General features: G+C 39.8%; 1 protein-coding gene across 10 annotated transcripts in view; it reads right to left on the reverse strand.

Annotated features, from left to right (window-relative positions):
• Positions 1 to 8,038: 8,038 nt before the first annotated feature.
• SOX6 (SRY-box transcription factor 6) overlaps positions 8,039 to 23,698 on the reverse strand; it is a 378,993-nt gene continuing 363,333 nt past the window's right edge. For all 10 annotated transcript variants that reach the window (XM_072864495.1, XM_072864498.1, XM_072864499.1 and 7 more), the window contains 2 exons: positions 22,446 to 22,662; positions 8,039 to 14,987 (listed from right to left, as the gene is read on the reverse strand). In XM_072864495.1, coding sequence (XP_072720596.1) covers positions 14,684 to 14,987; positions 22,446 to 22,662 — 521 coding nt within the window. In that variant the 3' untranslated portion in view covers positions 8,039 to 14,683. The remainder of the gene's footprint in view (positions 14,988 to 22,445; positions 22,663 to 23,698) is intronic.

Raw genomic sequence — 23,698 nt, forward strand, 5'->3', positions numbered from 1 at the left:
GATGGAAAGGGGCTTGGTGAGCACATCTGCCAGTTCCTTCAGTACTCTCTCAGGTGGATCTCATCAGGCCCCACGGACTTGTGAGTGTCTAAGTGGTGCAGCAGGTCACTAACCATTTCCCCCTGGATTATGGGGGCTCCATTCTGGTCCCCATCCCTATCTTCCAACTCCGGGGGCTGGGTACCCAGAGAACTATTGGCCCTACTATTAAAGACTGAGGCAAAGAAGGCATTAAGTACCTCAGCCTTTTCCTCATCCTTGGTCACTGTGTTCCCTCCCCCATCTACTAGGGGCTGGAGATTCTCCTTAGCTCTCCTTTTGCTGCTAATGTATTTGAAGAAGTATTTTTTGTTGTCTTTTACAGCAGCAGCCAGATTGAGCTCTAGCTCAGCTTTGGCCCTTCTAATTTTCTCCCTGCACAGCCTCGCTACACCTTTGTAGTCCTGAGTTGCCTGCCCCTTCTTCCAGAGGTCGTAGACTCCCCTCTTTTTCCTGAGTTCTAGCCAAAGCTCTCTGTTCAGCCAGGCCGGTCTTCTTCCCCGCCAGCTCGTCTTTCGGCACCTGGGGACAGACCGCTCTTGCGCCTTTAGGACTTCCTCCTTAAAGAATGTCCAGCCTTCCTGGACTCCTTTGCCCTTTAGGGCTGCCTCCCAGGGGACTCTGTCGACCAGTCTCCTAAACAGGCTGAGGTCTGCCCTCCGGAAGTCTAAGGTGGCAGTTTTGCTGACCCCCCTCACCGCTTCTCCACGTATCAAAAACTCTATCATTTCGTGATCACTCTGCCCAAGACGGCCTCCAACCATCACATGGCTCACAAGTCCTTCTCTGTTTGTGAACAAGAGGTCCGGCGGGGCACCTTCCCTAGTTGGCTCCCTCACCAGCTGTGTCAGGAAGTTATCTGCCACGTGCTCTAGGAACCTCCTAGACTGTTTCCTCTCTGCTGAATTGTATTTCCAGCAGACATCCGGTAGGTTGAAGTCCCCCATGACAACAAGGGCTAGCGATCGTGAGGCTTCTCCCAGCTGCTTATAGAATAGTTCGTCAGTCTCCTCATCCTGGTTGGGTGGTCTGTAACAGACTCCCACCACAATATCTGCCTTGTTGGCCTTCCCCGATTCCTACCCATAGACACTCAACCCTATCGTCACCATCATTAAGCTCTAAACTATTCAAACACTCCCTAACATACAGGGCTACCCCACCACCTCTCCTGCCTCGCCTATCCCTCCTGAAGAGTTTATAGCCATCCATCGCCACACTCCAGTTGTGCGAGTCATCCCACCATGTTTCCGTGATGGCAACCATATCATAGTTTTCCTGGTGTACAATGGCTTCCAGCTCCTCCTGCTTGTTGCCCATGCTGCGTGCATTGGTGTAGAGGCACTTCAGCTGGGCTGCCGTCCATGTCTCCTTCATAGAAGAGCACCCCTTGTGCGCTTTGAGGCATTTCACTGGCATTTCCCTCTTGGCTCCTATTGCCTCAGTATCCCCTAGCTCAATTCTGTTCGACTTCGGCTGTGCCCCAGCGTACCCCGCACATCTCAGAGACACAGGCCGAGTGCCCTCGCTGGCACCCTCTCCCTCTAACCGTGGCACGTCGTCCCTCAGCTTCCCTCGGGCAAGCCTGATATTATCCCACTCCCCCTTCGAGTCTAGTTTAAAGCTCTGTCGATGAGCCCTGCAAGTTCCTGAGCAAAGATTCTCTTTCCCCTTTGAGAAAGATGAATCCCATCAGAAGCCAGCAAACCCGGTGCTGTGTAGGCCATCCCATTGTCAAAAAATCCAAATCTGTGGTGATGACACCAGCCACGGAGCCATGAGTTAATAGATTGGGTGTCTCTGTTCCTTCTAGTGTCGCTGCCCACAACTGGAAGGAGAGAGGAGAAAATAACCTGTGCTCCAGAGTCCCTTACTAGCCGTCCCAAGGCCCTGAAGTCTCTTTTGATTGCCCTAGGACTTTGTGTTGCAGCTTCATCGCCCCCCACATGGAAGAGCAGCAGGGGGTAATAGTCCAAGGGCCGTACCAGGCTAGGGAGTATCCTCGTGACATCCTTCACCCGGGCCCCAGGGAGGCAGCAGACTTCCCTAAGAGGAGGGTCCGTCCGGCATATTGGACCCTCGGTTCCCTTCAGAAGGGAGTCACCCACAACTATAACCCATCTTCTCTTCCTTGTGGAGGTGGTGTTAATACGAGAGGTACGTTCTTCTGACCTGGGCGACACCTCTGGTGTAGATAGACTGTCGTCCCCATCCTCCTCCATTGACTGGCCTTCCACCTCCAGGGCCTCATACCTGTAGTACAGAGGCACCTGGGGAGGCGAGGTGGGCAGGGAGGGCCTTCGCCTGCCGCCACGAGCGTGGACTCGCCTCCATTCACTCTCCTCCTTTGAGCTGCTGCCTTCAGCCCGGTGTGGGGGGGGACAGAGGATCCCCTCGATCGTGGGTTCTTGCTGGTGGCTGCTGCTGCTCCTGTTCCTGTCTCGGGGGGGCAGAGCATGGCACCACCAGTCGATCTCCTTCTCAGCCTCCCTGATGCTCTTTAACCTTTCTACCTCCTCCCGTAGCTCTGCCACCATGCAGAGCAAATCATCCGCCTGATCGCACCTCACACAGCTGTCCACACGGCTGCCATGCGTGAACAGCGAGAGGCCCAGGCACTCCCTGCAGCCCGAGACCTGGGTGGCCGCATGTTTTTGTGGGAGCTCTGTCTGGGCAGCCACATCCACTCTGGTGAGCACAGAGGGCATTGCTTTCTGACGAGTGAAGACCATAGCTGAGTTTCTTCTGGAAGGATGGGGACTACCGAATGAACACTCACTTCTCCCTGCACCTCTTGAGCTGCTAGGGTGCCTTCGCCTTCCCTACGCGCCCTGCTTGCGCGAATTTGCCCCCCCCCGGCCCCCCCTTCCCCTGCGGTCGCTGCCCTGCAGGAGGACGGGGTGCGGCAGGACAGCGGGGACGCCCAGAGGGCGCAGAGGGAAGAGCCGCGGGTGGGGAGCCCGTGCGGGAGGTGGAGGTCCGGAGGGGCGACAGCCCTTACCCGGCAGGGGCGGTGGCGGAGGACGCCGGCAGCCGCTACCCTCAGCCTCGCCGTGCGCGCGGGGCCGCCGGTCGGTCGGCCGTTGCTAGCGGGTCGCCGCCCAAGGCGCGCGCCGGGCCGTCGGAGGGCCGTTACCAACGGCCTCCCGCGGAGGCGGCCTAGGGCTCGCGCGGCTCAGCTCTGCCGGGACGCCGGTGGCGAAGGAGGCGCGTGGCGCCTGTGAGCGGTGCCTTGGCACTGCAGGAGACGGGTGCTCGATGCGCCCGCTGCGAGGCGGCCGCTGCTCAGCGAGGCCTGGGCAGGTGCTCGCCGCCTCGTCCTTCCGTGCGCTCCAGAAAGCTCCAGAGCGGCGGTGACGTGTTTAGCTGTGGCAGCCCAGAAACACCATGATTCTGAATTAGTGACATGCTGGACGCATCTCAGAAAGAAATGTTCTACCATATGTTGGACTAAGGAATGAGTAGTAACGACCAACGGACGTTACTGTACAAGCTGGCTGAACTTTGCAGTCTTGCTGTCCACTGTAACAGTTTTCCCCACTGACTGCAGCAGCGGCTAGGAGGAGCTGGTGATTTCCAATAATTATATTAATCTGCTCATAATTTTGTAATTTTAGAGGGCCACCTTAAATAACTGATAAATTGCAAATACAGAAAATGATCGTTAAATAACTTCTCATAGGATAAAAGAGCCATTAATCTTTCCTAAACTGTTACACATGCATACATGTATGCATGGGAGAAGTGAAGCGATGCCATTCTTAGTACAGATTATGCAGCTCAGAGAAATAGCATAACGTGAATATTCATACTTACTCATTTTCCTTGAAATAAGCCCTTTCTTCCTTAAAATAACCTAAAGCTGCTAGGATAGCTAGTACTTTCCTCCTGTAGTTGGAGTCATATGAAATCAAAGCAGTGTTAGACAGATTTTGCAGGCTCTGTCCACAGGAGAAGCTATAGAGGTAAGATCATATACACCGACTTTTACATCCTCCACTTTTTCTTTCAACCCATACTGTAGTTGTCAAAACTAGAAGACCTTGCTAGTCTCTACAGTCACACTCCTTGAAACAGGTAGTTTGTACCTAAAGGTTTTTCCAAAAGCCCTTTTTCCTGCATGATCTCTCAACATGTGGCGAAAGACTTGCATTTCTTTGTGGGTGGGTGGGTGGGTTTCAGGGGATTTCTTTTTCCTTCTCCAGTACTTACCCTTTGGTTTTCCAGCAGCTGCAGCTATTCTAGTGGAATTGACTAAGTCTTGCATCAAGTGTGGATTTCCTGATGTTTGAATAAAAGATGTTTCATTGTGATTGAGTAATTTGATCATTAAAATCGATGATCTCCAGATTTTCTGAATTAAGTCTGCTAAGTTTTAAGCAGATCCTGCAAAAAATGGGAGTTTAGCATCCTGAATATTTTAGATCATATGATAGACTTGGCAATTCAGTTGTATATGGACTGACTGTTTTGATTCTCTGCTTTTCTTCCATTAAAAAGAATAAATAGGGCTGTGGCAAAACTCTTTATCAAGGCCCTTCATTGAAAGATAAGGCTGCAAACTTAATTGCTAATTTGCCCCCGATCACTTCATCAACCAAAATACCACACCGTGTTCCTGACTAGGAAAGGGCTGTACCCATTAGCAGCCCAACACAATGAGTGTAGATGCTGAGGAATATGAGAATGAGCTGCAGACGTTGGCCAGGCTCAGATGCTCTCATTAGCTACGATCTCCTATTGCCACTGTTGAACATAAAATTACCTGGCTAGGTGCACTAGTAATCTAACCTGGTAGGACAGTTATTGTGTTTTAAATTTTGTAGGTTATTTGTGACTAATTAGTTGGGAACATACAGTAGCTATAAAGACATTATTAGCCAAGGGGTCTTGGTGGCAGAGATACCTTTCCACTTGCTGACTGTAGTGTTTTCCAGGCTAGGGTCTTGCTGCATGGCTGTGGATCGCAGCACAGTATGTATATTTCCTGATTTCCAGATACAACCCTGTGTGGCCTGACTTAAAAAGGAGATTAGTCATGTGTCTGAAGTGTGAGGTACCTCATTCAGAAAATTACAGCTGGATGTTGTGGAAGCAATGCAAGAGTCAGGGGTTTTTGTACTTCACGTTTACAAGTTTTGAGCTTACATCCCATTTTTGAAACCTAATTTAAAATGATTAGTTGGTTTCTTCACACATCCTGCTAGTAGCTAATTAACCAGAACAGTGGCAAAAAAATACCCGAATAATCAATATGCATTTCTTTTGTAATTTGATTATTTGAGGATAATTATGTAAAGCTCTAACTACCTTCTTTCTTACCGAGTGATCCTTTGCTGATGAGCTACAACAGCAACCAGACCTCTAAGTAGGTTTTAATATAAGTACAGAAGCTTTTAAAGTCTGCGGTGTCAAAGTAAATTAAAGTGTCCCTAAGTAGTTCTTAATACAACTGACCACAGTGGTTTCTACAGGGCAATTATGCTTTACTGTGTCAATCATCCAATAGGCATTAATATAAAGCAGAACAGCTCTGAAGAAATTTGTTATGGACTGTCATATCAAGAACCCAAATGCTAACCTGCAACGGCCTTGATATTATTAGAACTACTAAGGGTCAGATTCCAATTAATCTGCAGATTTAACAGTCCTCCACTGTAGTGGGTCTTGATACAATTAAGCAATAATAGATGACAGGAAGGATACTTCCTGGCAGTTAATGACCAATGGCAGTATTTGAAGGCCCTTAACCCAGCTGGTCATTAACTGTTCAGAGACACAACCTGGAGCTCGTATTTTCTATTGTAAACCATATATTAAAGAAATAAATCAACTACTATTTTTCTCCCCTTCCTCCCCACCCCCCTCCTGTCCCCTGCAAGCTGCTGCTGTTGGACTACTGTGGTAGCAATTAATTGCCTCAGGAAAATCCCAGTGCAAGTAACCAGTGGGGAGCCAGACCGTCACGCCGAACCTTGTAATCCTGAAAACCCCTAACTGCAGTGAGTCCTAAGGTCTCCCAAAGAACCTGCCACTGCAGCTGGTGAGCGGAGCTTGTGTTCTGAGGCTGCGTTTCAGTGCTCGGCCAGAGGGAGAAATGTGTCCGAGGGAAGGAGAATGGACCCGAGCAGCAGGAGAGCCTCGGTTCTCATCTTGGTTGTGCTCTGTCACTCGTTTGGTGCCAGAGAAGTGGCTTGGCTTCTAGTGCAGTAGATCTTTCCTGTGATGACTGGAATAACAATGGTAACTTAGGAGGTCAAGAGACTTATTTATTACTCATCCAGCACTGTGCTCTCTTTCCCTTGCAGTGACCTGACGCATACACTGTGTTATTAGTAAAATTTCTGAAGGCCATTTAGAGTGACAATGAGGCTAGTGCAGGGAAGCCAGCATAACCAAGTTGCCCAGAGGTGCTGTCCTCCAGGGAAGGAAACCAGATGGTGCCTGTGCATGGCCACCCATCTGTCCTGGGCACGCTACTCCTCTCGGCACCAGGAACAACATGGGTGCTGCTCTGTGGCCTCCAGCACACTACCGTCTCCATAAGATTGTTGTATGTGTGGAGACAGCATCGTACCCTGTCCTGCATGGTAATTTGTGTGTATTTTTTTAGATTGACATCTAGAGGTGTCAAATAGCCATTTTGTCTGTTACTGCTGCAGGAAGCAGTGACTTTATGCCATTCCTCAGCTTGCTTTTCATTGTACCTATGTAACAACCCAACTGACACCATCAGTGTTTCCCAGATTACTGATCATTATTCACAGCTGCAGATTCCAGCAAGAAAAGGAGACAAATCATGTGGTAAGGGGTGTGTGTGGGGAAAACAGAGAAAAAGCTAAAATTTAGATGGCATAAGTTGACTTAAGTGGAGCAATATGAAAATACAGCAGCAGAGCATTGGACTCCATTTCAGATGTATCATATGAAAGTAAAATTCAGGCCCAATGATATCTCCAGGTGCCTTTGAGCTTAGTAGCTTAAGCTGGACTGACTGTCATCTAGTGCCTAATTCCATCTTTCGAACTTATGGTATGGTCATTGCCACGTTTTGTGGAACTGTTGTAGATTCCGTAGCAGAAATACAGGTTTTTTTCTGCCTTCTCCTCAAGACCACTTTAGTGTTGCAGTTTGACTAACTAGTTGATTGCTTACCAGAAACCAAAGCTTAAATTGCACAAGTCAATATTTATATATTTATCCATTATAACATGTTGGTCAGCAACTTCATTACATCCACATTTGACTCTGAAGTATTTCATCACATAGATTCATAATGCAGTATGTCATTTTTAATAATTTCATGTATGATTCCCTCTCCAGGGAAGTAAGGATTCTTTCCCACTTAGATGTCTCAGGGTGGTTTGTGCAATAACTGAAACAAGGCTGAAATCTGATGTAATGCACAATCAAAATGTTCTGTTACATTATAGTACAGTACACTTCAATGTAATTTATTCTTTTCCTATGAGAACCATGACTAATTACTAAGTCAAAAGCCAATCATTATACACAAATGGCAGCAGTTTACAGACATGGCAATATGGCAACTATAGGTTTTTTTGTTGTCAACTTTGGTTAGTTTGTTTAATGTTATATGCAGCGGAAAAGGGGAAGGCAAAGAAAGAAGAAACATGAGAAGCATTTTGTCTCATTTCTACTCAATAAAAATCCTTCTGAGATTATGTTGCTACCAATAGCACTTCCTGCTTACAAAATTGACGGTACCCAGTGAATATTATCAAATTAGGTTGGTTATCATGCATGTCTTTTACAGCATATGGTGTTAATGGATTTCAGAGGCTGATAAATGCCTTTGTAGAATGGAAAGGCATGGGGAAAACCTAAGAGCTGGAAGATTCAGTAGCTAAATTTAAAGGAGGCCAGCTGAACAGTCCTAGTTGCATCTTCCTGTACATCAGCTCATCATGGTCAATCTTTAATGCTAACTTCAAAGGACTAATAAGGGATGCATAGAATAAGTCACACACACATCTCATAAAACAAAATTTATCTTTAATTTGTAAGTGTCAACAGCAGTACAAAAGATGGAGTGATGGTGAATAGATTAAGGGTAGAGAGGACAGTCTTGAGGTAAATGAGCATAAATAGGCAGTCTTATAGACACTCCCCTGAGGGGTCTAAACCCCTGTCATGGCATATACTGTATCACCCAAGGATGACATGTTTAACATATCAGGAAAGCACCTTGTGCAAAAAAAAAAAAAAAAAAAAAAAATCCCCCCACCCGAAACATGTAGGTAAGGTGCCAACGCACACCAGAACATACTGTATATGGACAGTGTCTTTCAATTTTGTCTTTTCCATTAGTAACTGAGGCAGAGGAGGAGAAGACTCTTAAAAGTACCACTGAAAGATTATTTAATATTTAATTTACCTCACGTCAATACTGCACAACAAAATCCAAGAAGTCTGTTTATGCAATGAAGCAGAGCTAAGAATAACTATTCTCTTTTTTAAATTGAGAACAGATTTTTTTTTTTAAATCAGTATCCTTAGCAAACTTTTTTCTTTTTTTTATACTGTATCAAGAGGAGAGTGTGAGATGTGATGGCAACCTTTAAGTTCATTTAAAAACTTTACACTGGACTGTACAAGATTTTTTTGATAAACTATTTACATTTTCAGACTTTAAAACATATTCAAAGCAGCAATAGACACTAGTTTTTCCTCTAAACGCCCAAATAATTACCGGCCATGGGCCCAGGTAGGTACCTGCATTGTATATAGAATTTCTACAAAGAAAACCTGCCCATTAAGTTAGCCAGTGGGTGTCCAACGAGCAGCCCTCGCCATTAAGAGCTGCACCCACAGTGTTGCTATAGGAATCAAAGCATAGTACCTTGACAAGAGTCTCAGTTGTCCCAACAGCTCTACACAAACTTTACAATTTGAAACAGCAGCTAGCATGTCAGTCCAGCATGTCAGTGAATTGTGCTGATTAAATTAACATAGAGTACAATCTCACAATATACATCACAAACAAATTACAATGTCAGGAAATAAGAGTTACAGTAAGATAAGTTATGTAGTAACAGCTTATAAGCTTGTCTTAATGTAATAAAAAAATTTTTACATGGGAAATACAATAATGAATGAACATAAATGCTAAGCATTCTAGTTTGCTACAAGCTGAAGAAGGGCACAAGAAAAAAAACGTTGCTTTCTAGAAAGCAAAACAAATGACAAAGGAAGACAAACGGAGAATGCACACTAGCAGGTCTGCAATGTGCAGCATACAAACAGTTAAATATTTGCACATTCCCCATACTCCAAGAGCACCAAGGACCTCACTTGTGGTTTTTAGAAAGCGGAAATTACAAAGCAAGCCATGTCACTAAGTTGCTTTATAGCTTTCATATTGCCATAAATACCAATTTGATAAGTTTTCCTTTAGCCCAGTTCACCCCACCCCCTTTTTACCCAGCGTGTGAAATCTCAGAATACTTCTTTGTCACCATTTCCAACAAATCTGGTAGTTAAAAACGGGCAATGGATTAAAATGAAATATATTTGCATATACATTTTTTTTTCGTTCTGTAGCAGGACATTACAGTATATCAAAAATGTAGTTTGATCTGAGGAAAATCACAGATATTAATGGGTTATATAAAAAAAAAAGGTTTGGGGGAAGTTTTTTTTTAAAGGAAAAAGAGTAAGTGTTTTGTAAAAGATCAGACGAGGTCATATAGTATTATTCTTTTAAAAGAACATGCTTAAGTGCCAACTTGAATCTTAAAAAAGCATGCAAAACACCAAGGGTCCAAGCCCATTCATTAACTTCTCATAAAAACATGAAGAACTCTATCATACATTCTGCTGGCTGCATCTCCAGTGCAGTTGTTCACACTGTGGCCCTGGCTCAGCAAAGTTTGCCCCGCTTAACACCAACGCTTTACTGGTCCTCATGACCACCATGGAAGTACCAACTTGCTTAAATTAAGCAGGTAGATAAGTGTTTTGCTGGGGGAGGATCGGGATGTTAATCTTGTAGTATGTTTTGCTAGGAAATGATTTTGAAATGCCATGCCTTTGATATGACCAAAAAACAAAACCAGAAAGCCAACCCAGAGAGAGAACTATGTTTTAGATTGCATTGGGAGGTGGTTGTGTTTGTACTCAAAGCAGGAACTGCCCACAGCTGACTGCCGTACACTTTGCACAGGGTATCATATTTGTTGTGACTAATACTGCTGTTTGTTTTGCATTCCCATCCCAGAGCAATCCCATCTTTTGCCCTCCCCCTGCCTCATGCTGCACCTGAGTACACTGATTTAGGAGCACATTGTGATCCCATGTATTCTCAGCAGGCGGTTTCGCAAGCTATATGGTGATGCCCAAACATACAGGCAGACCAGAAGTGGGCCACTTCGTCAGAGTCATTTCTCCATGTAAACCTGAACCCTGGAAAGCAGTTCTGTTTCCATTAAGACTTTTATCTTCCATTTTTATGAAATATGAAGTGCACTATTATAGCTGGTATCAGACTGTTTCGGGAGTGTTCTTCTCTTGAAAATACGTATTTTATAATTTTCCAAAAAGAAAATATATTGTATCTGTTAATTAAATAAACTGTCTGTTCACAGAGAAAATAGTATTACTATATTTGTGCATTACCTGAATGGAGTTGTTATTTTTTTTCAGAGTTATTAAGGGGGGCTCAAACACTACGCTTAAAAAGCAATTCCACAAGTCCTTTTTGTGTATTGTGTGAACAATTTCCCCTGGTATTATAGCCTAATATGATAATAACGTGACTTAATTAATGTAGAAAATAAAGGTTTGATATTATTAAGTCTCGACTGCCTTGCAAGGGCCGTCTTAGTCATGATAATCTTTCCAGGGATATGCTTTTGACTTCCAAATGCCATTCGTGTTAAGAAGTAAAATATGTCATCACTTTTACGTGGATTCAGAAGACTAACTTTGATTCCTATCAAATGTATCAGAAATTTGGTATGTTTAATGTATCAACTTTCTAAAAAAGAAGAAAGTATTCTGTGTTCGTGGAATATGCTATTAAAAATCAGTGAGAGCACAAGTGAGGCATCTTGCTGTCCCAGCTACAGGTCCACAATACTGCGCTCACACTGCGGGTGTAAATTCAGCATCTACATGAGGTACAGTGACTTGTCAGCATTTAATATGGACCAACATACACTGATATAGAACAAAAGTAAATACATAACTTATACTTCACTAAGTATCCATGAACAAAAAATAAAATTCTATTTCCTATGTTATATTTACACAATTTAAAAAAATTCTAAAATGAGATGGTAAATTCATCAAAAACTTTGTTTTGAGCTCCGATTAATAAAGTAAAAATGTTGGGTTTTATCCTTATGATTGTCCTTCCTTGATTTCTACTGACATTTTAGAGCCAATGTCGGCTAATAAATAGAATAAAATGCTCATATGCACAATTCAGATTCAAATATGTTCCTCCCACTCCCCCAGCCAATAAATGCAATTTTTACCAGCTGGCAATTCCTGAACAGCCAGTCATTTTCAAGAATGTGGCTTTAACATACAGAGCATCAGCATTGAGGCAGGGCTGGAGCTAAAACAAAGTGTTCATACATACATGTATTTTGCATAAATAAATGAAATAACAAGACATAAAAATGACTCAAATCCGGCAACTGTGAGGCAGGCCCACACGAGTCGAAACAGATGACTTTTGTTCATGTAGTTTTCGTACAACAGTTTCACATTAGTCAGAAGTGATAAAAAATACCATTTATATCCAGTGCTTATAACACTTACGAAACAACATCTGTGAGTGTGTGTTTTTTTGTACTACAAGCAAAATCAAGTTTCAGTCCTAAAGAACAGTCCTTTGTTCTCCACAAGCCTGCAGAATATTATTTTGGCATGGTCATAAAATTTAAAAAAATTAACCAACTAATCTAAATGTTTGCCTTTGTGCAAAAAAATAATTACATAAAATACAATGCTAGCAATACTGCATTCTACCTATGCAACAAAACCAGAAAAAAAGAGAGCAAGAGAGAAAGAAAGTCACATGGGGGGAGGGAGAGATACTTCTAACTGGAGAATTATGTAAGACATTAATAAATAGTCATTTTTTTAGGAAATAATGGTATCCTCCCCCCAGTCTGAGCTGAATGTTTTAAAAACAGTTCAAATTCCCAAGCAATTATAAGAACAAAAAACACTTTCTATCAGTACCTTAGCCAGCTTAAAGAGGGCGCTCACCAGCTAATGACACAGCATATGCCTTTAAAGTCTTGGCTAGACCAATTTATTGCTTATTAGACATGGACTCAGAACACATTTAAATAAATATTAAAAATATAGCATTTTGTTCCAAATTACAAAATGGTCAGAGAAATTTGACCATTGTGTTTCTATGCCATTATCTTTATAAATTGTCCTGTAAATTGAACAATGTTCTTTGTCTTGGGGGTTGTTCTCGCACATTTAAATGTGATTCCTACAGTGGCAACAATGGCTATCTCTGCTCAAACAGGTATTAGGGGGGCTATGAGGAAAATGACTGCTCCTGATACAGCATCTTGTCGTTGCACCTCACATGAATTTCTGCAAGATAGGATGATAGCACGAGGATAGCCAGCATTAACACTATACTTCTTTCATTGTCTGGGCCCTAAACAAAGCCCATTTAGCTCTGTGGGAAGGTTCCCACAGACTTCAAGAGGAGCTGCTCTAGGCCCACTCATACCTCTCAGCCCAAGTCTGAATTTATCACCAATGTGCTGAACATATCCAATTCAAAATAAAAGCTGAGGGAGTTAAGGAGCTTCAGCGCATGTATTCATCAGGCCCATGGGATCTGCATATATATACAGTGATGTATTTGTGAACAGGAGTGGAGTGGGAGGGAAAAAAATAAAGGCAATTTCTTCTCTGTCTCTGAAATTTAATAAATTCGCAATCTTTGAATGTCTCTCTCTCGTATATTTCCCAGAATTTGCTCTAGCAATTGTATTGTTTCTAGTATTAATACAAATAAAAACTTTCGTTTCTGTAGCACCTTACATCCAAAGATCCCAAAGCACTTGACAAGCATTTATCAAGATCTGGCTCACATTCCCACATGACTAATATTCAATAAATATTTTTGATGCACCATTTTCCTAGCTTTGCAAGTCAGATATTTGTGTGGCCTTCCCTCCCCCACTGCCAGTCTCACATATAAATCACTGCATACATACTTAAGGTAGCAAACAGTTCCTTCAGGTGACAACAGGAACATGATGTACAGAGCCATGATTCACTGCAGGATTCTACAGGCCCTAAAAATTCATCATGGTTGACTCTACATGCAGTTTGGATTTTACATCTGCCTTTGCTGTCTAAGTATAGAGGTTTAGAACTATAAACACAGTATTTTAGAAATATTTGTACTGTATGTACATATAAAAGTACTCATTTAAAAGCATTACATATAGCAGAGTGTTAACAAGTGCTCCTTGAACATACAGTGTTACAGGAACAACTGAATTTCTCATTCATAAATGTCATGTTCATTTTAGTAGCAGGTGCACTTTTATTTTCATATACTTGTGTAATTTAGGGGAGGAGAAAGAAGGGGCTCTTTAAAATATCAATAAGGAATTGTAAGTGTAATGCCACCAACAGTACTTTTAAAAATAAATATTAAGTATTTGGACCCTTGACATTCTGGAATGAATAAATTATTTAAGAGAAAATGTGTTAAGACTGAATGCAAGGGTTAAAAGCAAAGGGGTAGAGAATGTAATCAGAGGTGGCCTCACACTGCTAAGACAGGCCCGTCCATAGCTGGTGATCGCTCTTTTGTGCTTACTTAAAATTCCACACTAATGGCACATCAAGAGGCAAAAGCAATTGGGCACATGCACTATGGCAACCATGTTCACTACTTAAGAATATCCTGTCTCCAGATTCCTGAGTACTTTACCATATTCTGGAAAAAATTAGGTTTTATATATAATTTTTTTAAGATGCCAAAGGATTGTCTAAGACTTTACAGTGTCTCCTTTAAGACTTTTTTTTTTTAAATTTTAAGATTCAAAAGTTATGAAAAGTTTGGCACATCAGAAGTTCAGCTATACATATGGAAAAAAATGGAATTCAGAGACTATTTTTTAAAGACGAGCTATGATGCACAGATGTGCACACTTGCGGACTTGTTCTGTTTCACAATATGAAATCTGCAGTTTTTGTTTTCTAAAATAATCCAGAATAAAAACACATTCACAACCTGTAGGCTGGCACAGCATACCTGAGTGAGAATGTATAACCCCCATCTAAAACAGTAACTTAAACCTTTATCAGCATCCAAAAGGAAAAAGACAAAAGGTAAGACTTGTAAGACAGCTATTGATTCATATAAGTTTTCAAGTCCTGATGTCTGATATTTAATATATGTCTTCATCTAAATTAAAAAAACAAAACAAAACAAAAACAAAAAACCCAAGTTCATGAAAAATTAGGGAAACAATCTGTCTCACACGTTAAGAAACATTTAAGACCATTCTGCTGATGTAACTGTAGGAGCCACACATGCATGCAGGCTCTTTAAGAACTTTTGTTCAAAAAAACCCCAAAAAAACCCAAATGAGTCTGAGTACTTTAATTCTGTGAACACTCCTCAGTTGGCACTGACTGCCTCATGGGCTTCGTTTTCACTACTATAGTCTGATTTGGGATCATCCTCATAGTCCTCGTACATTTCTATTTCATCCTCTCCATTTATCATTTCATTTCCAGCAAGGCTTCCGCTGTCCGTCTTCATACCATAAGTGCTCTGAATGACGGGGATGCTGGGCTCAGGGCTGGCAGAGGTGCTTGAGCAATCTGATGTCATCTGAGGTGATGGCGTGGTAGTCGCCATGGTAATAGCACCAGGATAGACAACCCCCGTTCCCGTGGTGATTGGAATTTGAGGCTGTTGTCTGGAAGGAAAAACAAGAGAGGAAAGTGATTTCCTGTGTTCAGAGGAGGGAAGATCTTCTGCAAGTCCAAATGAAAGAAAAGCAAGTGGTTTCCTAGAAAGGCTGCATGCATTCCTCTGGGGTTCACAGTCCTGTCCCGTATGGTATTGGTTCATCTTAGCTCCCCCCAAGGACAACTGGAAAGTAACCTGTTTACTACCTACCAGACGTTGATCCTTTTATGTATTTTATGTGTTTGTTTAAACTATACTGCAAACTAGCACTTGGACAGAGATCATCAAAAGGCTTCAGGCACCTGCATGATGCCTAACTGCTACTGTAGACATCACGTATCCAAAATCTAAACCCTCCAAACTCCTGGCAAGAGCTTCTGTTAATGAAGGGACCTCAAGATTACCTGTAAGTACCTAAAATGGCAGACAGATGACTAAGTAACTTTATCTAATTGTAAGTATGTAATTTACTACTTAAGTGCTAGGTAGACTCCTACGTCACTTAGAAATACTTTTGATATTTTATTGCTGGCTTTTGATTTTTATTTAAATCCATGATCAGAATGCCATTTGTTCATCAGGATTTAATGTGTAAGACTGAGTTTTTGAAGCAAAGTACTTTAAAAAAAAGAACAAATGTTCTTTTTTCTATGGTAACGGACAGTCTACAGAAATTAAGACTTCCTCCTGAGGACCCAATGTCAGATCTGATTTATTTTGACAATGCAAATACATGGGAAGACTCAATTAAGGGTGCGCTACCTCTACTTTTGACATATGTTACCTTCTGATATCTAATTTTGCGCTATGTAATGTTGTCTTTTTCATGTGTGTGTGATTTTAAGCATACTGGAGCAATACCTCACTTCAACTAAAATAGGCTTATATCACTGCCAGTCAAGCAATTCAACACAAGCTTTAATGTAAGCATGTACATAGTTGTACTAAGCGATGCAATGTCTCTTCTTATGGTGATGTATGTATATTCAAATGCTTTGCTAAGTAAAGGTCAGGTTGCTGAACCCTTTCCATGGTGCAAGCCCTTACTGGCTACAAATTAATTAAATCTACTTCTTACATTTGGGTTAATTAACTAATAACATACTTTCTATATTAAAATACTCGTACAAATATTCTCATATTATTTCTGGATCATTACCTTTAGTAAAGCTAAGAGAAAAAGAAGGGATGTAACTTGTCTGAAGGAAGAGAATCTCCATCGTACTTTAGGTGTAACACTGAATGAATATACTCCAGTATCAGAAATACCTAAGTGCCCTGGAAGATGCTGTTTTGGTATTGACTAGTTATTGAACATACATGCCTATTTGCATAAGCTGTTTAAAGAATCATATATTTCAATGTATTCCCAACCTTCTTTAGAGCAATATTGACCAAGTATTCGAGAACTATTATGTAATTTTAGCAGGAGAAACAGTGTCAGGTGCGTTTGAATGGTCTAACGAATCTATAACTTCTTGACCACTGTGTCATTCTATGCTAAAATTCAAAAGGACATTCCATAAAACAGTCTCTCACAAATCCTTAATCATTGGCTAAATCAATACACAAAATAATGTCAAGCTTATTTACAAGACCCTAAATGTTGAGTCTTTATTGTTCATTGATCAAACTCTAATTTTGATAAATATCACACTACAGAGTTACTGGGAAACCAAAGTCCTTCAAGTTTGGGAACCAATACAGATAGTCAAATCATGAACACTCTGTGTAAGATAATATTAAAATAGCATGTAGTACTGTCATTGCTGGTGCTGGTATCTTGACTCTTAAAGCCTCTGCACAGCTTGAGAAATTCAAACATCTGTTGTATAAGTATGGTACACCTGGCTAGTCAAAAATTGCTACCCATTTGCGAGCAAAAACATCGCAGTAATTCATTTGACACAGTCATTATACTCCTGTTTGCGAATGATGATTTGCAGATGATTTACAAACAGCTAGGGATTTTTCACTAAATTTTCACTTTTTAAATGGTCTGATAAATGTTCTGTGAAAACAATTTTCAACCAATGTATTTGCTTGCAAGTGATTTTCTGCAAACATCTTTCAATACTTTACCCATAAAATTGAACACCTACTTCACATGGGAACATTTCTGTTTTAGGATTGCATGTTGTCAGGAGTATAAACTATTACTGTTAAAAACCCACATGTACCTCCTCCACAACTTTTAGACACAGAAAATGTTCACATTAATGACTGTTTCCACAAAGCAAAGGAAAAAGAAACACACACATGGTCACAGCAAAATTCTACATAGCTGTCACCAGGCCATACACACTTAATTCTCTCTGATCTGCCCATCTAACAACTGCTGGTACTAATCTTTTTCCGATATTTGTTAGAATATAAAAATTCACAAAACAAAACATCCCCAATTGTTCATCAAAGAACACCACAATATTAATGCCAAAAGGTGTTTTGAGAAAAGTTGTTTTTACAACTCTTCCAATAAGAGTTGTAGAATATACTCAAAGAATGATTGAGTGCAAGCTGCTCTTGTGTTATAGATGACACTAAGGATCAGAACCCTAATATCCACCCCTAACCCTCCCCCCCAAAAAGTTTGCATTTTTTTAGAAGCAAATTGCCTTTTTATAAGCAGCAAGAAGGAAAAATATCTGTTTAGGACAAGGCTGTGAGTTGTCTTGAGAAAATGATGGTTGTCAGTGTTAAGCCCTAAAGGACAGACTAAGTTAAGAAATTCAGATATTCTTTCAAATGCTTATCAAGACAGCAAAACTCTTTTGCATACCCAGTTTTCAATGGGACAGGGTATATTTGTCCAAGTACCACCCATTTCAAAGTATAGAGTAGGTCATCTGAGCATAATGAAGCAGAATTTATAGAGATACCTTTTACCTGAGAATGCACCAAATGCATGGCAAACTATAGAATGAATCTAACTGGTGAAGAACTTGATCAGTGTAATGGGAAAGTTAAAGGCTTACTGAATTTGTCATTCATAAATGCAGTTCTTTTTTACATGTTAAACAAAAATCAGACATGGTGTGCATGCCTGCTGCTGGGTGGGTAATAACTGTGAGCTTTAAATTACCTGTATCTCACCATGGAACTGTAAACATGTGGTAACTGTACTACCTAAATGGGAAGTGTCTTAAACTGCTACCCATTTGCTAGCAAAAATTTACTAGCACTCAAACATTGGCACCCACACACCCCCAGTAACTGGACACCTACTTCTCACTTGAGCCCTGTTATTATTTAGAGCTGATCAGGTTGTCACTGTAAATTCTGCTCAAGTTGCTGCATTACATCCCAGAAAGCCTTATTTTAAGATATCACAAACTATATGGATGGCTTATGTTACTGGAGATGAGTGCTACCATTTTCTAAGTAATTAAATTTTATAGGATAGGGAGGGAGGAAGAAATCAGAGCATTTATTTAAATTCTAACTACTCTCCCTGAAAAGAAGAGTTGGAGTTTCTAACCTATGACTCTGGCCATTATAATATTCTTAGGATTTTCCTGGAGAATGTTCCACTTTTGACTTTTTCAAAACTAGCTAAACATTTAAATTGGCAAATTACCATTGTTTTCTGATCCCTGCCCAACTATTTTCTGACAGCTCTTTAAATGACTGAAGCAAAATCGATTGCATTAAGGAAAATGCTTATATGCTACACACCCCTGAAACTTACATTCCCATAAGGAATGAAATAACAGTAAATCTCACAAAAGCACCCATTGTGTACTTACTTAAGTTCAAGCTACAGGAGTATAATATTACAGCCTTATTCAAAACCGTAGTCTAGTAACATTCAGACTATGTGTGTACAGTAGTTATAAACACTATAAAGGCTTTATTCTAAACATCTTACACTGGTAAAACACAAAAAAAAGTTACTGCTTACATAATTTTGCAGAGAAATGTATATATCATATACTTGTATTTAGACTGTATTAGACTGTAAAAATGACTGAGAATTGAATTATTTTTGTAAGACAAGGCAACAAAAGACAGACTCTTAAAATGTCTGAATTTATGGTTTATATATGATCCATTTGTTAGTTCACATTTACTTATGCATTACAAAAAAGTACTATCGAAGATAAATTGTAAATCTCTCAAAGTCTGTTCAGGGATTAACTTACGCTGAAGTTATCATTCAGAGCTTCCCATTAATAATTTTATTATTAAAAATAACTCAGTTATTTTAAAGACACATCTGGCTTCAGATTCAGCTTCCACTAGATTAAAAACAGCAAAATTTTAATATACTCTGCATTAAACATGAATTATTTCTGTATATTATCTGCTTCATTTGGAACAAAATGCATTCATGTAGGGATACAATAGAAGGCCCACGCACATTTTAAGTTCCACTCTGTTCTTTAAAATACTTGCCAGTTCCTAGATTTTTGTTCTGGTCTATCATATATATAACATTTATCTCAAAACATGAATTTCCTGCCCAATTTATTCCAAGAAATCTTCACTCTCATACAATTCTTTGGAAGCTTTTCTTCAAAAATCAGAACAGAACCTGGCCATCCACTAGCTTATTTCTCTATTTTATATTAAGGCCTGGCTAGTTTGTATATTGAGATTCTCTAAACAACTTCTGTGCATCTTACCAATGTTTATCAAAGAATGCGGCTCACTGAAGTAAGCAGTATGAGCTTTTTGAATCTTAAAAGTTCAAGCAGTGTAAAACTCTTTCTGTGTTTGTGGTGGGGGGTGTTTTAGTTGTACAGATGGCAGGATTATTCTGTGCTAGCCAAAGGCTCACCCAAGGGGATCTGATGGGAACTAGCCCTTACTGGATTGCTTAAGCGATAAATGTAGATTTGGTATAAGAGAATACCAAACACAAATATGAAAGAATATAATTTTTCTTGCTATTTGTACTTTCCTCTAGCCACCTGTTTTGAAGGTCTGTCTTTCTCTTCACACATCTCCTATTTACCTTTTTATTCCGTGATGGTAATTTTTTGCCATTTTGGCATACCCATTCCCAACTTAATTGGTATGTTCTTTAAAAAAAAATAAAAACCAGCAAGACTTCAAGCCATATGAAGCACTTGGCACATTTCATTGGAGTCTATTTTGTACTTTTGTTCTCTATCTTACACTGAAATATTTACTGTAAACATAGAGTATATTCAATCCTAAAAAACACATTTGTCTCCTATTTCATTCTGAAAAGGAAACTGCATCTCAACTCCCACGTCTACAGCTCTGAAGGGTGGTTTATGCTGTTTGTTCCATAAAAACAGTGAAAAAATGATGGGTGTACGAGGTCAGTTAGGAAAACTGTTCCAGCTGATGCTTTATGTGATATTTATGTTAAACACAAGGAAGAGTAAGTTTAAGAAGTTGATGGGCTCAATTACTGTGTTTCACTTAATTATAATCTGATTTGGATGAAATGTTGCTTTTCATTACTCAGTAAACTATTCTGCTGAAATAAATGATGCCATGCTTTATGCTTCAGTTCAAAAAGCTGACCTGGTCTGTTTTTTCACCTTTTTTGCTTGGTCTCTTCCAAGAATGTTGTTTTAATTTTTTATTTAGGGAAAAAGGGAATTTGGGGCAACAGTGGGAAGTCACAGAAAAGCATGAAATAATTTTTTAAAATCACAGCCTGTGTGTCCTCAGTATCAAAATTTATATTCATATTGAGCTGCAACATGGATCTCATTTCACCTTTATTGAATGCATCCATTAGACTTCATGCCTCCTTTTTCATCACTTGCATAACTAAAAGTCATTGTTTCTGTTAAAGTCCACTGCATCATTATATAAGTGCACAAAGGTAATTTACTCTTACTTTAAAGCTGCTTCTCAACATAGATAGAGCAGTGTGAAGTGGGCTTAGCATAAAAATGAATTAGAACCAATCCTTTCAAGAAAGTGATGACATTCTCATGGTCTTTGTGATCATACTGTTTGATATATGAGAAAGATGTTACATTTAGGTTGCACCAGCAGTTTAATTTTGAATAGTTTGGATTATATTTTTTTCAAATCACAATATCACTCTTTAAGTAGGCACTTTAGACATTTCGTAAATCCGTCCTCCATATTCATCTCCATATTTAGCCACCACTTCCAATGTGTAAAATGCTACTGCTTAATACTGTTTTGAATTAGCAAACAATTCTCAAATTGTTCAGACTGCTGTTTTGGCATTTCTTTTGCATTTTTTGTCTAGATGTGATTTGGTCTGTCAATCTGCTTTGGAAGACATAAACTAGAGTTTCATTCCCTCAATCTGAGTATAATTTGTGATGTGCTGTACAAATTCAGATTTCTATTTAGAGTTCTATGTACAATTTTGATGGAAGCCTATTAGTAAACAATTTCCCTTAGAGTGAAGAATAAAAAACAATGTCAAAACTATAGACTGGAAGGTTATTTCAAGATATCAGAAACACTTCTATTTACTGATTGAAGAAAGAGCCCACATTGTTGCAGGCTGTACCACAAAATAATTGACTGCAACAGGAGTTCTGCATCCCAAGCCAAAAATGAGGGCACATAATTGACGTCAAGGTCAATTATCTGGTAGTGAAGTACCCAACAAAAGGAGACTATTGTGATTAGAGAAAGGAGCAGAACATTGTGAATTTGGAAAGGCTGGCACTGGAGATAGCTTTTAGACTCTTTGTAAACCACCAGAAACATTGTGTTAGAGCACTGAGCATCACAGATTAATTCATAAAAAACCAGGAGAGAGAAATCAGTTATGGTGCAGTTGTTTCACTGGACTTTTGTTATCTTTAGCCTGTAGATCTTTCATAGTGCTGCTTTCTCTGCTGAAGACTAGAGGAAATACTGTTAAAAAATACACAATGTTTTTAGAACTGTGCCAGGATCTTTTTGAGCCATATATTCCAAGTTGTAAATCTGCCCAGTCTATCTATGCACTACTTGAAAGACTCTTCCTAAACCTTTTTTATTATTATTTTTTCCACATTTCTATATGTAACAAAATTCCTAATAGCTTCATGCTATTATATTATTCATTCATATGTGTTCCTAATGTAACTGCTATTACTCCTGTCCCTTTTCCCTTTTCCCCCCTCTCCTGACTCCTTATTCTACACTGGAATAAACTTTTGTGCTTTTCTCTTTGTTCTTGTCTTAATTTAGGAAATGATCCTGGAGTCATTACTAACCCAGAATGGATTAGCTTACTAATAACTCACAAAAGACATGATTCAAACCTTTCAGACTAATGGGAAACAACTTCTTTTGCCTTTAAAGAATTCCACAGTCAGTCTCATAATCAGCATTCAGTGGGAAGCTGATAGCTCCATATACCATGATATATCTTATGTTTTTAATAAGGTTTTACAGGTTCAAATCCTTACCTTCTACATGACATTAGTCAGTGACTTAAACAGATAAGTCTATTTGTTTTCAAACAGTATGCTCTGTCTTTGAAAACAATTACAACAATAGTACTTACCCTACAGTAAAAAACTGCCTCATCTCCTGTCTTCGAGACCTCATCAGTTGTTTGTATTCACCAATACGCAATTTCTTTCCATCAACAATGCAGGTACGTTTTGGTCGAGGTTTGTATTTGTAATTAGGATACTTTTCTAGGTGGATTTTACTTAGTCGTGCCTGCTCTTCATAATAAGGTTGTTTCTCTTGATTTGACATGGACTTCCAGCGAGATCCTATTAACACAAAACATCAGTGAGTGCTCAAGTAAAGCAGGTTGAGCTTTATGCATATACATTTCAACATGCCTTCTTGCCATAATAAACAGATTTTAAATAAGTTAATTAAATAAACTGATTTGAATTTACATCAGCCAGCACATATATTGGGATGCACAACCTGAGACACCTTAAAAGAACCTTGACTTTCAGATATTGCTGCAGACCAAACATATGTAAATCTCTATTAAATAGGTGCACTTAAAATCAATAGTTACTTCTCAAAATCTCAGCCTCATGCTGCAAAACAGGCTACTTAAGTTTTTACAATATGAGCATTAATCTGTGAATAATTCTATACCTTTGTAATACCACGCACCGTATTATGGTTAAGTAAGGTCTACAACCATACTTTTACTGTTAAAAGCTTAACACATTGCCTAGGGATACATGCTTCTTTGATAGTTTTATGAGGATTTGGTTTATACACTCCTACTAACAGATATTAATACCTTGCTATGTAGCAGGAAAAAATTATCAAAACCTTACAGATTCAAAAAAATTATGAAAAATCCCCTGCTGTCTGGGTGTCTTACATTTACTAATCTTCTGATATAAGCTTGGCATAATATTGGCACCTTACCATATTTTAAATCGTATTAAGCATATTATCTTCTGGCCAGATGTAATAAATGCACAGAACTGCACTGAGAAAGTTACAATTAACAAACTTATATGTAAAAAATAAGAAAAACAGAAAGCACATTGTAATTATATACACCACTTCAGGTACTGTAAACTCTCATTGAAAGCTGCACCAATAAAAAAGTTAAAAAATTAACGCAGTGTACACAGGAAGAGGAAAAAGTATTCAGATCTCTTGTATTGTTTATAAGGAGCTATCTAAACACTTGAATAGAGAAGGCATTTTTTTTTTCCAGGGGATAAGAAATGCAGAAAATAGCTTTTTTGGGTCTTTTAGATGAATAAAACGATTACAGCTGTGGTAAACGTGGGTGGAAGCTATTCTTTTACCAAGATTTTTCATACATCA

The sequence above is a fragment of the Ciconia boyciana genome, chromosome 6, assembly GCF_034638445.1.
Source record: "Ciconia boyciana chromosome 6, ASM3463844v1, whole genome shotgun sequence".
Taxonomy (NCBI): domain Eukaryota; kingdom Metazoa; phylum Chordata; class Aves; order Ciconiiformes; family Ciconiidae; genus Ciconia; species Ciconia boyciana.